At 44.6% G+C, this 14,581-nt stretch overlaps 1 protein-coding gene across 5 annotated transcripts in view; it reads right to left on the bottom strand.

Moving 5' to 3' along the window:
* LOC308177985 (protocadherin alpha-C2-like) overlaps nucleotides 1-14,581 on the bottom strand; it is a 110,202-nt gene that overhangs the window by 49,380 nt on the left and 46,241 nt on the right. The window contains exon 1 of one of the 5 annotated variants that reach the window (XM_080555946.1): nucleotides 7-1,171. The exons of the other annotated variants lie outside the window; for them this stretch is intronic. Coding sequence (XP_080412072.1) covers nucleotides 7-1,115 — 1,109 coding nt within the window. The 5' untranslated portion in view covers nucleotides 1,116-1,171. Of the gene's footprint in view, nucleotides 1-6; nucleotides 1,172-14,581 lie in introns of those variants that run through there. 5 annotated transcript variants of the gene reach the window in all.

Genomic DNA, 14,581 nt, shown 5'->3' with positions numbered 1-14,581 from the left:
CTGTACAAGGAGGTCAGGACCACCTCAGGAACATTATCATTGGCATCCACAATGTTGACCAGTACCTTGCAGTGCCCAGCCATAGAGACAGGGCCCTGGTCAGTGGCTTGCACATAGATCTCATAAGAGGATGCCTCTTCGTAATCCAGGGTACCATTAACCCTCACCTCCCCTGAATGTGGGTCCACACTAAACAGCTGCCTCACCTTCTGTGGGGTGTAGCTGCCAAAAGAATAGATCACATCCCCATTGGAGCCCTCATCAGGGTCTGAGGCATTGAGTTTGACGACTAGGGTGCCAGGTGGGGAGTTCTCCAGAAGGTTCACGGTGTAGGTGGAGCGGTCAAAGGCAGGGGGGTTGTCATTGGTATCCACAACTCGAACTGAGATCTGGGCTGTACCAGACTTGGGGGGGTCCCCACCATCCACAGCAGTGAGCACCAGCTGCTGCAGGGCACTCTGCTCCCGGTCCAACGGCTGCTGCAGCACCAGCTCCAGGAGCTTGCTGCCACTCTGGAAGCCTTTAAGGTCCAGGGCAAAGTGGCGGCTGGGGCTGAGCTGGTAGCTCTGCACTGAGTTGGTGCCCACATCGGGGTCCTGGGCACTCTCGATGTGGAAGCGGGCCCCGGGCACAGCGGACTCACTGATCTCCAGCCGGTAATCCTGGCGGGGAAAGCGCGGTGCGTTGTCGTTGATGTCCAGCACCTCCACCTCCACGTTGTGCACCTCGATGGGCTGCTCGATCACCAACTCCAGGCTGAGGAAGCAGGTGGGGCTCAGCTCGCACAGCTCCTCCCGGTCCATGCGCTCCCGCACCAGCAGCACCCCGCGGCCTAGCTCCAGTTCCAGGTACTGGCGGCCGCTGCCCGAGGTGAGCCGCGCTCCCCGCGCCGCCAGCCGCCGCGGATCCACGCCCAGGTCGCTCGCCACGTTGCCCACGAAGGCGCCGTGCGGCAGCTCCTCCCGCACCGAGTAGCGGAGCGGCCCGCCCGCCGCCCGCCCGGCGCCCAGCCCCAGCAGCAGCAGCAGCAGCAGCATCGGCGGCGGCGGGGGCGACGGCGGCGGCAGGCCCAGAGCCACCGCCCCGCCGCGGCTCCGCCGAGCAGCCGCCGCCATGGCCGGGGGGTGGGGAGCCGCCGGAGCCCGGAGCCGCCTCGCCCGGCCCTGGCCCGGCCTCACGCCCCGCCGCCCGGCCGCCTCATGCAAGCGGCGAGCAGCGGCCGCCGACCGCCCCCAGCCCCGCCGCCGGCCCCGCCGCCGGCAGCGCCGCTGCCCGGCCCATGCTCGCCGGCTGCCCCGCAGAGCGGCTCCGACCTCTCTCCCTCCGGCGGCTCCGGGGAGGAAGAAGAGGAGGAGGAGGCGGAGGAGGAGGAGGAGGAGGAGGAAGGAGGAGGGACCGGGACTCGCTGGATCCGCTTTCTGCTGCTCCAGCTGCCGCGCGGGCGGAGGCGGGGGAGGACGCTAAGCCGCGGCTGGCTCCGGTTCAGCACCTGGGCCGGGAGCAGCGCCTCGGCGGCGGCCGGCGGCGGGACGGGCTCCGGCTCAGCACCAGCGCCGGGAACAGCGCCTCGGCGGCGGCCGGCGGCGGGGCGGGCTCCGCCGCTGCGCACCTACCCCGGGGCCGGGCGCCGCCGCTCCGCCGCGCCCGGAGCCGCCCCCGCGCCCCGCTTCGGCGGCCGAGGGCGTGAGGCCGGGCCCCGCTCCCCCCCGCGGCACCGGCCTCACCCACGTGTTGCCGCCTCCCGGTGCGCCGGGCCCCTCGGTGCCGGTGGCCGCCGCCTGGCGGGGAGGGGAGGGGTGCGATACCGCCGTGCCGCTCCTCGCCTCCGCCCCGGTTTCGGTGCTGAAGCCTTGGGGGCGCGGGGCGGGCCCCCAGCCTCCGGCACTCCTGGACCTGCTGCTGCAGTGCTAAAAGGCATCCGCTTGGGAGGGTTAAATCAGCGCAGGGAGCCGAAAAAAACCGGGCCTCCAGCCAAGGCTGGTGCCGGCTGTGTGCTGCTGCAGTGGGTTTGACGACCTCCTTCTCGAAGACCTGCCCCTCTGCTCCCGCGGAGATTCATCTTTGCTGCAGCACCGTCCCTGTGCCCAGCCCCTGCGGGCCCCCCTGCCCTGATTCCACCCTCCTTCTGCCCTGCTCCCTCTCGCCCCTGCTGCAGCCCTACTACAGCAGCTTGGCTGGAAGAATTCTGCAGATCACACCCAGGAGTTCTGAGCGTTTAAGGTGGGCTTCAGTTTTCCATCCAATGCAACAGACAGGCTCAAGGTGATCAAGCGCAGCTGGAGAGAAGACGGAGAAGTGCAATATGATCTGTGTTCCATCTAGTGTTCTTTCCTCCTCTACACTCATGTTGGAGGACTGACAAAAAACAGGGCCGTGAAATTGAACAAACTCAGCGGGGGGTTGGGGGATGGCGGCGGCAACGTGCTGCATCTGCAGTAAGTTTTACTGTAATGCCACAAATCCCAGCAAAGACAATAAGCTTAAGCATCCATTCCTAGAACACCTAAGTTACTATGCTGATGTATTTGTGGAGACAAACCTCAGGTCATAGTCCTACAGGGGTCTATATTGTACCTATTACCCAGTGCAGAAACTGTTTCAAGGATTTCTCTTCCTGTTGTTTTTCCCTTTCTTACCCCACCAAGTCTTTTGGAATGACTAATAAATCTTTTCTGTATTGGGCTGGTCTATCAAGGCTGGTCTATCTGTTGACCCCAATGTTCAGCTAAAACCTTTCTCAATGCCCTTTTGTGGGCCTCGGCATGCCTCACCATGTAGGGTGACTTTTGAGAGCACAATCTTACACTGTAAATCCCAAAGGTTTTAACTGTGATGTACCCGATGCACAAACCCCAGAGAACAATTGTTCTAATTCTGACTCAGCACTGCTAAGACTACCAGTCTATCATGTTTATCCATGGCCACTATTATCAGAGAGGAACATTAGAAGAAACAACAGTAATAGGATGATGACCTATTTATGTTTTGGCTGATGTGTTGATATACTTCTCAGCCCATTTTTGTGGCCCAAATATTTACCCTCACATTTATTCTACCATGCCCAGTACTCCAGGGTCTGCAAATGCAGTGCTGGAATCACCCAACCCTACTTATCTTTTTAAGCAGGACAAATGTAGGTCTGTGCAGAGCAAGAAGGGCAGATGAAGAAGCCAATTGCCTAGAACATCTGTAAATCTGCCCATTTCATCCAGTAGCCCAAACCGGAGACAAACACTTTAAAAAATCTGCTACAAAGTTTTGGCTAGTTACTCATTTTCAAGATCACAACATTTACAGAGTCAGAACAAAATGCCCTCACAGACTTATGAAAAACAAGAAAAAAAATTGTTAAAAGCCCTAATTTGCATTTTTTGCCATTTTGAAGTTTTGGAATGGACAGCTATAATGAGGCTAACAGACATGGATTATGTGGCTGTGTATCAAAATTGCTTGCAGTCAACACATAAAACAGAAGCCTGAAGGGACACACCCTCAGTTTTCCAGACAATCAAATACTGGCTTCATCCAGACAGGCCACAGAGTATCTCTTAAGTGTACAGCCATTAAGTCTTCTAACAAACATTCGTCACACCAATGAAAGAGACCAAAAGCCACAGCAACACCGGCAACATCTCAGGCCCTGCCTTAAGGGCTACATTGGTAGAGATACTCCTAGAAATGAACAATGCCCATGATAAGAGGTAGCAGAAAAACAAAACCCACCTTGTAGGCATTGCCTTTTTGGCAGGTTGATTTTACTTAGTGTGTGAACCAGATGCTGAGCACACATCTAGGGGATTGTAATACCTGTGAGGAAGCTTCCCTTTCACATTGTTGGGTACCTCACTAAGGCACAGCTGATGATTGCTTAAATCCTGCCCCTCACTATTTGCATACTGCATAGGCTCATCTCTTCTAATATCCTGTTCCTCTGCGGACAGCTAGGACCATGCACATCCAAGGATTTGTAAAACAACACAGAATGTAAAACTGAACGAAGATAACACACACGTAATAGAGCCATTCTAGAACATAATCCCCAATATCGTCATTCCGTTCAAACATGTATCAAAATCTCAAGTTCCTAGATTTTTTTTCTCCCAATTTCAGAATGGTAAGTCTCATGATCATCTGGCCTTTTTGTAAGTCTTACAGAAACAACAGAATAGGTAGTTTGCTTTCCATTTTACAGATTAATACTGTAGCTTGGCTCATGCACAGTAGCACTGTACAAATGTAACAGCCTTTCTGAAAATTTTAGCTTTATATCATTTATGCTGACTACACATAATTTTGTACTGTTATACTGAAACTTGTGCTGTTACAATTAAATGTTCCCTGAGTTACTTTAAATATACATAAAATTCTTCAATGGCCAAAATAATTTTAGTTATTTTCATCAACTTCAGTGGTAATGCTGACTGAGTCCTGCAGACCTTGGCTTTTAATTCAGGAAAAGTTTCCATTGAGAAAACACTTCAGAGGTTGGTCTGTAGTAATATTGATTTTTACAGTGAAAAGCAAGAATTGAAACAGAAAAACATAATTTCGGTTTCAACTGAATTGGGGCTTAGAGGCTTTCTTGTTTTCTTTTTCTTGGAGTTTTGTTTTCCACTAACCTCTTGAAACTTCATTTAAGTACCAGTTCTGAAACACCTTAAAAACTCACTTAATAAAAGTGTTTTCTGTGACTTCAGATCAATTCACAGAAGCAAGAGCATCAGAATCTGTCCCTGCAGCAGAAACAGCTGATAAAAAATCCTAGGCCAAATGTCCATTTGCTGATAAATCCAATAACCCCTGAAGTGATCGATACTACCTGCATGCCATATCTGCATGCACAGGCCTGTTGGATTTCTCTGACGTACAAAAATTGTGCCACCGTATTTAGCTTGGTTAAATTAAATGGTAAGAGTTCTTTAATGAGAGTACAGTGCAGGGTTATAGCAAAGAATACACTGATTTTATCAAGTTCTTCAGAAGAAAAATGAGTTAAAACATAGTTAAAAGTTATATGATAAGATAGTAAAACATCGATATATATCTGTGTTAGAGATTGTAGCAATATAACTATTTCAGTATAAAAAGTCATCACGTTCCTATGCAAGCCTTTCTTGAAATAGTACTACATATAGATATGCCTAAATTGGTATCACTGTAATGCAATGCCACAGAAAAATTTCTGTGCAAATATTTCTCTTGGGAGTGATACAATTATATGCAGATACAGTTCTGTAGGTATTTAGAGCCTTAATGGTTCATCCATTTCAAATCTCACCTGTACCAGGCACATCTTTATATAACACTAACTAGAATCACCTAAATTTGTTTGAGCTGCAATAAATCTGTGTTCTATTTTCTTCAATGCAGTAGTAGAAAATAGGAAGATGTGACTGTACATGGTGCTAACTGAAGAACTCCAAGGAATTTTGACATCTGAAGACATTTTGCTTCTTTGTAAATAATTTCACCTTCAGTATATCACATCCCTCAAACATGACATCCAATGACTCAATGTCCTTTCTGAATCTGTGGGAAGTCACAGCTGTGAGGATCAGGCTGTAGATTTTTTTATGTAGTTTTGTCAACATGTACATTTTAGCAACAAAGAGATTAATATTATATAAATGCTCTTGGCACACAGAATTGTTGCCTGCAGATGAAACAATATGCAAAATACATGGAGAAAAGTATAGAGAATCCAAGAAGTTCAGCCATTAACAAGCAGGTAAGTTGTGTTATTTTGCAGAGAAAAAAAATAAATTTTCTCTGTATATACCAGCTTGCATGTGGTGCCTACAAATTGTCTGCTTTACTTTTAACTAAATCAAGTCAAGTGGAAAGAAGCAGTCCTCAGTCATAGGCTGGATTACATCAACCACAGTTGAAAACAACGCCTGTAAACAGTAAGAGAATGACTCAAACTTGTGGAGTTTCCTACAGTTTTTCCAGTGAGGTGCTGGACTGCAGCACCATCTTCTAGCTCAAGGGTACTCTGGAAAGCTATGGAAAGAACATCTTGCTAATCTGAAGGGACACACTACTTCTTCAGCCCAACCCCATGTTCCAGTTGGGTCTCTTGGGATTCTTGTACTCTTCTGCACCCCACTTACTTCAGTTGTGCACCCCACCCACCCACACCTCATCTGAAGGAGAGCATGTGTAGGGCCTTAAATTGTTTCTGGGGACTCTCCATGCCTCAAGTACTATTTGATCACGAAAATACCACCTAGAGGCGATAAGGCAACATAAATGTGGGAGTGAAAAGGATTTATACCTTGCAGTGGATTGATAAACCTCCATCAGTCACAATTTAGCCACATGAGCTCAGAGATCTTGGAATATGAGTGAGCAGGCTCTGCATTGAGAACAGAGCCACTGAGCAGCAACCCCTTGAACAGAGCCCTGCAGCTGAACCAGATCTGGTCTGTGTTCTCTGCATGGGGTTTTCTGAGGACATGGGATTCTCCCTCTTTCTAAAAATACTGCAAAATGCCTCCCTGCGGTAATGTAAACTTGTTTCTACACCCAACTTCTTTGCTACCTTGTTCCATTCATATTCTGCACTTGGATTACTTGCTGACAAGTCACCTTTTTACATGCAGTTTGCCTCTCCCTTGTTTGAAAAAGGTACTGTGCCAAACTGCTCAGTTGGATTGACTCTGTTCATTCATATTCTTCCATAAATCCATTTTCCACATTGGTACTAATCTAACTATCTCACTACCTTTGCAATAACACCTTTTATTCTTTGCTACATTTTAAAACTTTTTAGAATCCAAGTCCCTATTGATGATTCCTAAGTTCTCCTAACTCATCTCCTAACTCATTGGACTGACAGCTCGAAAACTGCCAGCGTTGTCTTCTTGTTCACAGTCTGTCTCTTAAACGCATCCTTCTCTTCGGTCTTTCCCTATCTGTCTATTTTCCTTCTTAAATATTTGTTCTGTATGTTGAGGTTTTTGTTTGTTTTTTGGTTTTTGTTGTTGTTATTTTCCTATTACTACTGACAGCTTATGTTCAATTTCCCAGTCTGTTTGTGCTATCCCCTTTGTTTCATTTTGGTTTGGTCCCTTTCTCCATCTTGTCTCTTTCCAGCAAATATTCTATTCTTTTTCCTTTTTTTTCTTTTTTCTTTTTTTTCTCCCATCTTCTACCTCTAGTCCATTCATTCATTTTCTACTCCATCTTCTGTCAGTCCTCCTAGCTCTTTCATTTTTCCTGGCTTACCCACTCTTATCCTCTCTTTATGTTGATTTACCATATTGTTCCCCTCAGTGTCCTAGGACTTTTATGATATTCCTTCTGGACATATGAGAAATTTACCGTATTCCAAAATGATGCTGATAAGGGATACTGATGTCTCTTTTTTCCCTTCATTTTTGTCTGCAAACCTCAGGTAAAGTAGAAAGCTAAGCATCATACAGTGGCACTGAACCAAAGGAAATAGAGACCTAGCATAAAAATAGAGAGTGAGAATAAAAAGTACAGGGAAGGAGTAATATGAGGAACACTTTATTGACTGCTGAGAACGACTGACAGCATTTTTTTCTTCAGCATCTGTCAATGCCTCTCACTTATTAGCAAAAGATTTCTGGTTTGAATGATAAAACAATATACATGTAGCTAAGTGCTGTGTATTCACTCCTATAAAAACATATAGTGAGTTACACCTATTAAATTTGTTTCTGCTCCCTGCTTACTCCTAACTGTCTCTGAGTAGTTAACCATCTAAATCTGAAATGTCCTAGTTTGGATCTGAAAAGGAGTTGGCAATAATGTTGGTTTGTTTTCCCACTGTTTTAATGATGACCTAAGTTTGTCTTTGACCATGTTAAAAGTATTGACTGTCAATGCCCTAACTATAAACTGTACATCTTGTGCTAGATCAGATTCCACGTTTTTTGAAAGTCATTGCTTTCTCCTTCATCTGCACTTTTAATTTTTGGCCTACTGCTCACCTAACATCTTTTCCAGGTTTGCTGCATTTCCTAATAGCATCTCCACAAATTTCATTAATCCACAAAAGTATATCAAATCAGAAATGATCTATTCAAGATATAAAAGCGTATCTTAAGCTTTATTTTCAATGTTTAATTTATTGAGCCCCATATCTGGGTAATAACACTGACGTCAGATACACAAAACTGCACAAAAAGCCACTGTGAAGATCTCTTCCTTAGCAAAGTTACTCTGCTAACTACTGAGTAGCAGGATTACTACTTGAACAGGATAGTAAATTCACACTGTTGGTATTCAAAGATTCTTTCACTGTAACATTTTTCTATTGGCTTGCCTAACCCATCAGTAACACATTTTCAGGTTACCTAAAATGTAGCAGACCTTCTGCTAGCTAAATAAGAGAAGGAAAAAAAAAAGATTAAAAAAAAAGACACTCTTCACATCCACTGTCACTCTGCTTCCTGCTGTTTTCCAAAAATATACAACACCAGGTGAAGCATGCATTAACCTATTCCACTGGGTTGCTAATACCAAGTACATTTTCTTAGTAAAGCAGACCTATGTGTACCTTCAGTCTCAACTTGTCAACTTAAATGTGACTTAAATGGTTTGTGTTTATTCCCTGTACAGGAATGCATTCCAATATGCATTCAACATACTGCCTGCAGACATAAATACTCTGACATGCACGATGTGAAGCTGGATTATCCAATAGTTACAATTAGGCATTGTTCACATTTCTCTAAATTTCTTCCAGCCACTGAGAGTCCTTTCTCCTTCTCTGGCACACACTCCAAAGCTACATGGAGGTTAACACAGCTGCAAGTGTCTGTCCCAAACCACCATATTCTTACACAGCAGCAAGCTACAACTTGCTCCTGAAGCTAAATATGTAAAGCAGAACTGAAATGGTCAAGGACAGATTTTCTCAATTTAAAATCAGACCCAAAATGCTACTGTACTGAATTCTGCAGAGATGCCTTAAATGTCAGCAATTTCTCAAATTAATAGAACAAATTATACTTAAGCAGAGTTTAAAAGTGTCTGGAATGACCTTGCTTTTCAAGGCTTCATTCTAGGGTTAACTATTTAATTGATGTTTTCTTGATGTTGGAAAAAGTCAGCGTCAAATTTACCAGGAAATTAAATCATTAGAGCTATACAATTCAAACTGTAAAAGAGAGGCACATCGTCGCCTCTAGCCCTGGCTGTTGCACTCAGACACAGCTCCCATGTCTTCCACAGCCAGAGGATCAGTCACTACTGTGGTACTGTCTCCAAGCTAGAGCAGGCAGAACTATTTAGCTAACAGATGAGGTCTTTGCTCCAGAATGGATGAGCAACCAAAGGAATAACAAAAGCATTGCTCTGGGCTTCCAGAGCTCTCTACAACAAAGGCAGGTTGGGTACAGGTTGTATTTAGCGTGGCTGCCATGACAGAAGACCCAGATATGTTGTGGGGTGAACCTCTGCATGGCTGGTTCCAGCCTTTCACAGCTTCCTCACCATTAGTCATTTTTTTAGATTTGCAGTTCTCCATGTGGTAAGAAGGAAGAAACTTCACTCCGTGATCAAATGATAGGGGAAAAGCTCCATCACAGAAATCTACCCAGCTTTTAGCACAAATAGGAAAGACTTTGCCTGGCAACACGGCCAAGTAACTAATAATCCTTCACTCTCCTCAGCCATGCGGTTGAGCTTTCAGCTGCAGGTTTTGGCCTACAGTTCTGATACACGTACTAAAGTCCTAAGTATATTGACAGAAAATAAAAATCCATTAACTATTTCACAGAGCAACTGAGAGCCATAAAAGAGGCAAGAGCAGATTAGAGCACCAGCAACATAAAACATACTGACTCTGTGAGGACTTTTATGAGACCAGTAATCCAATGTCTGTTGCTCTACAGCTTTCCATATTTCATGTGTCTGTACAGGAGTGGCTGGGCAGGGAAAGTAGGGCAGGGAGATATTTTGTTTTGTTTGCTAAGTTCTCAGCGGGCATTTATGAGCTTAGAAGATTTTACCTCAAATCCTATTAAAAAGAAAATCATCTGCTCAAACTGTGTTGTGCTTGGACTATTTTTACTGTATAACCACATCCATGATGAACAAAATGTTATTACTGCAGATTCTGCTGAAATTATCTCACACCAGCACAAGACCCATTGATTTTCTTACTCAGCAGAACCAGGAACAGCATTTGACCCTGACTTACACCTTCTGCCAATGACTTTGATTTACATTTTTGTTTCTCCTTGGGGTCCTGGAACACTGTAAGATCTCACACCTTCTTCCTGAATAGTCATGCAAAAGTTGGTTCTTTTTCCCCTCTTCACTTGTTCCAGACACTTTATATCATACCATTACAATCTCAGTCATGATTAACAATAAGGTTACCAAAACTGCACAGAGAACTGGATTCTAACTGTGTACTTACAAGTAGTACCTGACAATGTGCCAAATGATCATCTGCTAATAATTCTGTGCATAAAAACAGCAACAATTTTGCTTTATCATTTCTTATGAAGACTGTATCATTACCTGTAGCTAATCTGAGTTTTTCCCTTCTGTAATCCATGTGATTTTACCTCTCCTCATTTATTATCTTTACTGTTAAATACAGAAAATTGACTAAAAAATGAATGATTAGTATGACTGAGGTATGAATACAAATGTGTGCACTTGTGAAAGCACACAAAATACAAAAAGAAGGACCAATAGGGAAAGTATGCGTTAATTGCTACAGAGTACCCTATATGGAGGTTTCATTTGAATGAATTAAGACAAACAAAATGACCTAAGATAAGGTGTCAAGAAGATGGAGAAGAGAACTGGAGCCTTAAAATACACAGATGACAAGAGAACTGTGAAACTCAAGAAATTCTGATCCTAGTCACCTGTGACCAGCAGGTACATGAGCTGATCCTGGTGAGTACAAGGTTATGAGAGTGTGAGTGAACAAGATCTGTAAGAGAATGAGTGAGAGTGGGAAATTTCAAAGATTTTGCAGGATTTTTGCACTTTTCCTTCTTTAAGACCTTGCATTCGGTTCTCTTACATTAATTTCTTACACATAAATTCTAGATTCTTCCCTGTGAGACCTTGTATGCGCATGAGGTCAGGTCCTGAGAGGGTGAAGGTTCCGTCTGAAAAGCTGAGTCAGCAATAGCCAGAAGATGCTGTAAACCTTGTTGGAACCAAGGGAAAATTAATAATATTAAATAAATAAAAAAAAGGATGTGAAGAGGCCCAGAGAAGAACGGTAACTTCTACAACCCAGAGAGGGTTAAAGGCACAGTTGTACCAACTCCAGATCCACTTCCCCACACATATATAGACATCAAAACCAGCTCCTGCACCCTTCTCTGGAGTTCCTCACAGTCTCAAGCACTTGCGGCTGCTATTGCTGCTGGAGAACAGGACTAGGAATAGCTCCAGGTAGCTGGAGGAGTTGCAAGGAGCCCAGCAAGAGAGAGATGAGATAGGAGCAGTCAGCAGCATCTCGCAGATGGGAACAGCAGCAGAGAAAGAGGCAGTGGTGAACAGACCATAGAAAATACAAGTACTGTAATATCACATGCAGTATTAACATAGGGCTTGACAGTACAACACTGTACAGATTGACAAGCCTGGGTGAAACAGTGATCAAGTTAGTAAGAAGATGACATAAAGCTACTGAACATACCTGCCCAGTTCGGGGCCTTTAAGCCAAGCTTCAGCAATGCTGAGATAGCTCTGTTCAGATCTACTATTGCAACAAGCTCACCTCCAATCTACAGTAAATAAGAGAATCTGAGACAGAGTACTTAGAAGGGGAAGCAAAGAAAAGGGAAGATACAAGGTACGTGGATGGGGCAGATGATGACCAGAAGCCCAGAGGAAGGGATTAAAAATGCTGGCTGTCACACAGCAAGAAGAAGAGGAAAGAAGTTCCCTGGAGCTGAGTTTGGGGTTTTGAAAATGAGACAAGACAAAAGTGAGATGGTGACAGAAGCTGATGATCATGCCATAAAAGCGGAAAGTCAGGAGAACTGGGTTCTGTTCACAGTTATATCAAGGGCTTCATGATTTCTGGCAAGTTAATTGGTTCCTAAGATGTCAGCAATATCTGGGCTCAAATGGCTACTATAAGGCTTAACACACTACTGCAGAGTATACATGGATATTCTTAAGGAAGTATGTACATATACATATGTAAAATTTACTATTGGTAATGGGTACCGAAGGGAGAAAACTGTGGGTTTTTTTGTTTGTTTGTTTGTTTTTAACTAGATACTAGGCATATATGTTTTCAAACTTCTCTTCAGGATTCTTAAAACCTCTGTGACACCAAATATTTGTGTTTTGACTTTAGTAAGAGTTCAGTATTTCTTTCCTTGAGCACAAGAGTCCTTACTGAATAGGCTGTAGTGCCTGACATAACAAAATATTCTTTTAAAAGCTAGACTATATCCAGTGTTTACCACTAACTAGTACTACAGTATTAATGCAGATTTGCCTTACACATTTTGTACAGATTTTTCATGCAACAAACTCATTATTTTGTACTGAGGGAAGGCCCATGTTGGATACATCTGCTCCTGCAACAGCAGGCAATGATGCTGTGAGGCAGTGTGCAGAGTATCCTGCCTGGTCCTCAGCTGCTCTTCCAGAAGAGCAGGTTCCCACAGGTTGTATCTGCCAGCCTTACAGGGATACATCTGTTAGTCCTAGCACACTTCAAGTGACACTAGACATGCAGCTTTTAACAACTCAGCTGAGCTCAGTTTATTTTTTCCATCCACGAACAGAGATATCAGAGCAGGACACACAAGACAGAGCTCTGATGATAAGCTCTGATGATGATATCAGATGTATCCATTGAAATCAGTAGCACTTCCTTGCACTAGTCAAAACATCATCCTCCACAAACAGACAAAACTTAGAAATCTTCAAGTACAGTCCACTGAGAAGAAGGTCACATGTCCCCAACCATTACCAGAGCAGACAGGGCAAGCAGTGTTTTTATCTTCTGTGGAAACAGAACCAATATCTAACCAACAAAGTTTAGGTTCATGAGATCAAGAAAGGCAGCCTGCCTTTTTGTCCTGGAAAGGACACAATAGGAACAGCAGGCTGAGTCTGGACCCTATATTAGGGGGTTACATATTTCAAAACAAATAGTTGTGGAGTATAATCTGAAAACTCTTCTGGGAATCTCCTGAGATACCAGGTACCACTTTGTTCGACACCTTTCCTATTGAACTTGGTCTTAGAAGTTGGTAGGTGCTGAACCCCAGTGAAAGGCTCTTCCTAATTATTAGGATCTTCCTTCTCTTACCAGTCAGTGTACATGCATCATGACCCATTTGTAGTTGATAAGCACTGGCTTTTAGCTTCGGTAGCTAAAGGAGCTTCTCTTAGAGAATAAAACAGTACTTCATAAACAGACCCAGCCCTTCTAATGTATTCCAATTGACAGACTCTTCTTTCCTCGGTCTCTCAACATCTCTTAAAATTTCTGTCTTTTTTGAACACAAGTAGCAAAAAACAGATCTTGATATTCTTAGATATTCTTATCTAAGATATTCTTATCTTTTCAATATTTCCCCAGGTCCACTACATATTTGACTGATGTGTCCTCAGACACATTTTTCTTACTGATGGACACATCTTCTGGGTAGCTTCCCTCCTCACCACAGTCCATTCACGAAATCCCACTTACATTAAAATAAATTATTTTAGTTCTGTTCCAACATTTAGTTGCATTTTGTAAAGAGATAATAGGAGTGGCTGATGCTTCCAGCAGCCCCAGTCCAAGACCCTCCTGCCTGGCTGCTGGAGCCCAGTGTCCACGGACCTGGGGTCTCTGCCCAAGCTGAGGAATGTGGCTGCGACTTTCCTCTTTGCAAGTTCAACCAGTACTAATGCTGAGCACATATCCCAGAGGTAAACAGAAACACATGGGGCTGGTAACACTCACTGCCACAAACATGGCTCTGCCTTGAACAGCACCCACACACAGGACCCAGATAAATCACAAGTTCCAACAGACATCCCCTCCTCTGGGGCTTGCAGGGACAAGAAGCCACTGGTGCAGGCACACACACAGCACTCTCCAGGTTCACAAGCACACACATGGTCTCAGGTCCCCTGAGGACCAGAACAGCCCCTCTGTCTCCTCCAGCACCCATGCCTGGATCCCAGCCCCAACCCATCCCGCTGGTCCCCTGTTCACCAGCTGGTCAAGCTTGGTGCTCGCTGCAAAGACGCACTGCTCACACTATGGCCCCCCAAACCACTGTCTGTAGGACCCTCAGGTTACATCCTTAACTGCTGCAAAATTCTAGTTTGCCTGCAATTTCTTGATAGCCCATCAGTCCTTGTGACTGACACTGTTTCTGGTTATTGTCTTCATTAATGCTTATTGGTCAGGTTTTATGTCTCTGTATGTTTATCTCCATACCTTTCCTTATCATCCCAATTTGGAAAGGTCTTTAGTCAGATAATATTACTAAAAAAAAAATTCTCACACTCTCCAGATCCTTAACAATTAGTGTGACTGACAAGGACAACAGGCATGGGGCACAAGCTGAAACACAGGTTCTGCCTGTGCATAAGGAAACACTTCATTACTGTG

This window comes from Anser brachyrhynchus (assembly GCF_964034855.1).
Source record: "Anser brachyrhynchus genome assembly, chromosome: 14".
NCBI lineage: Eukaryota > Metazoa > Chordata > Aves > Anseriformes > Anatidae > Anser > Anser brachyrhynchus.
This window is presented reverse-complemented; position numbering and strand designations above follow the sequence as displayed.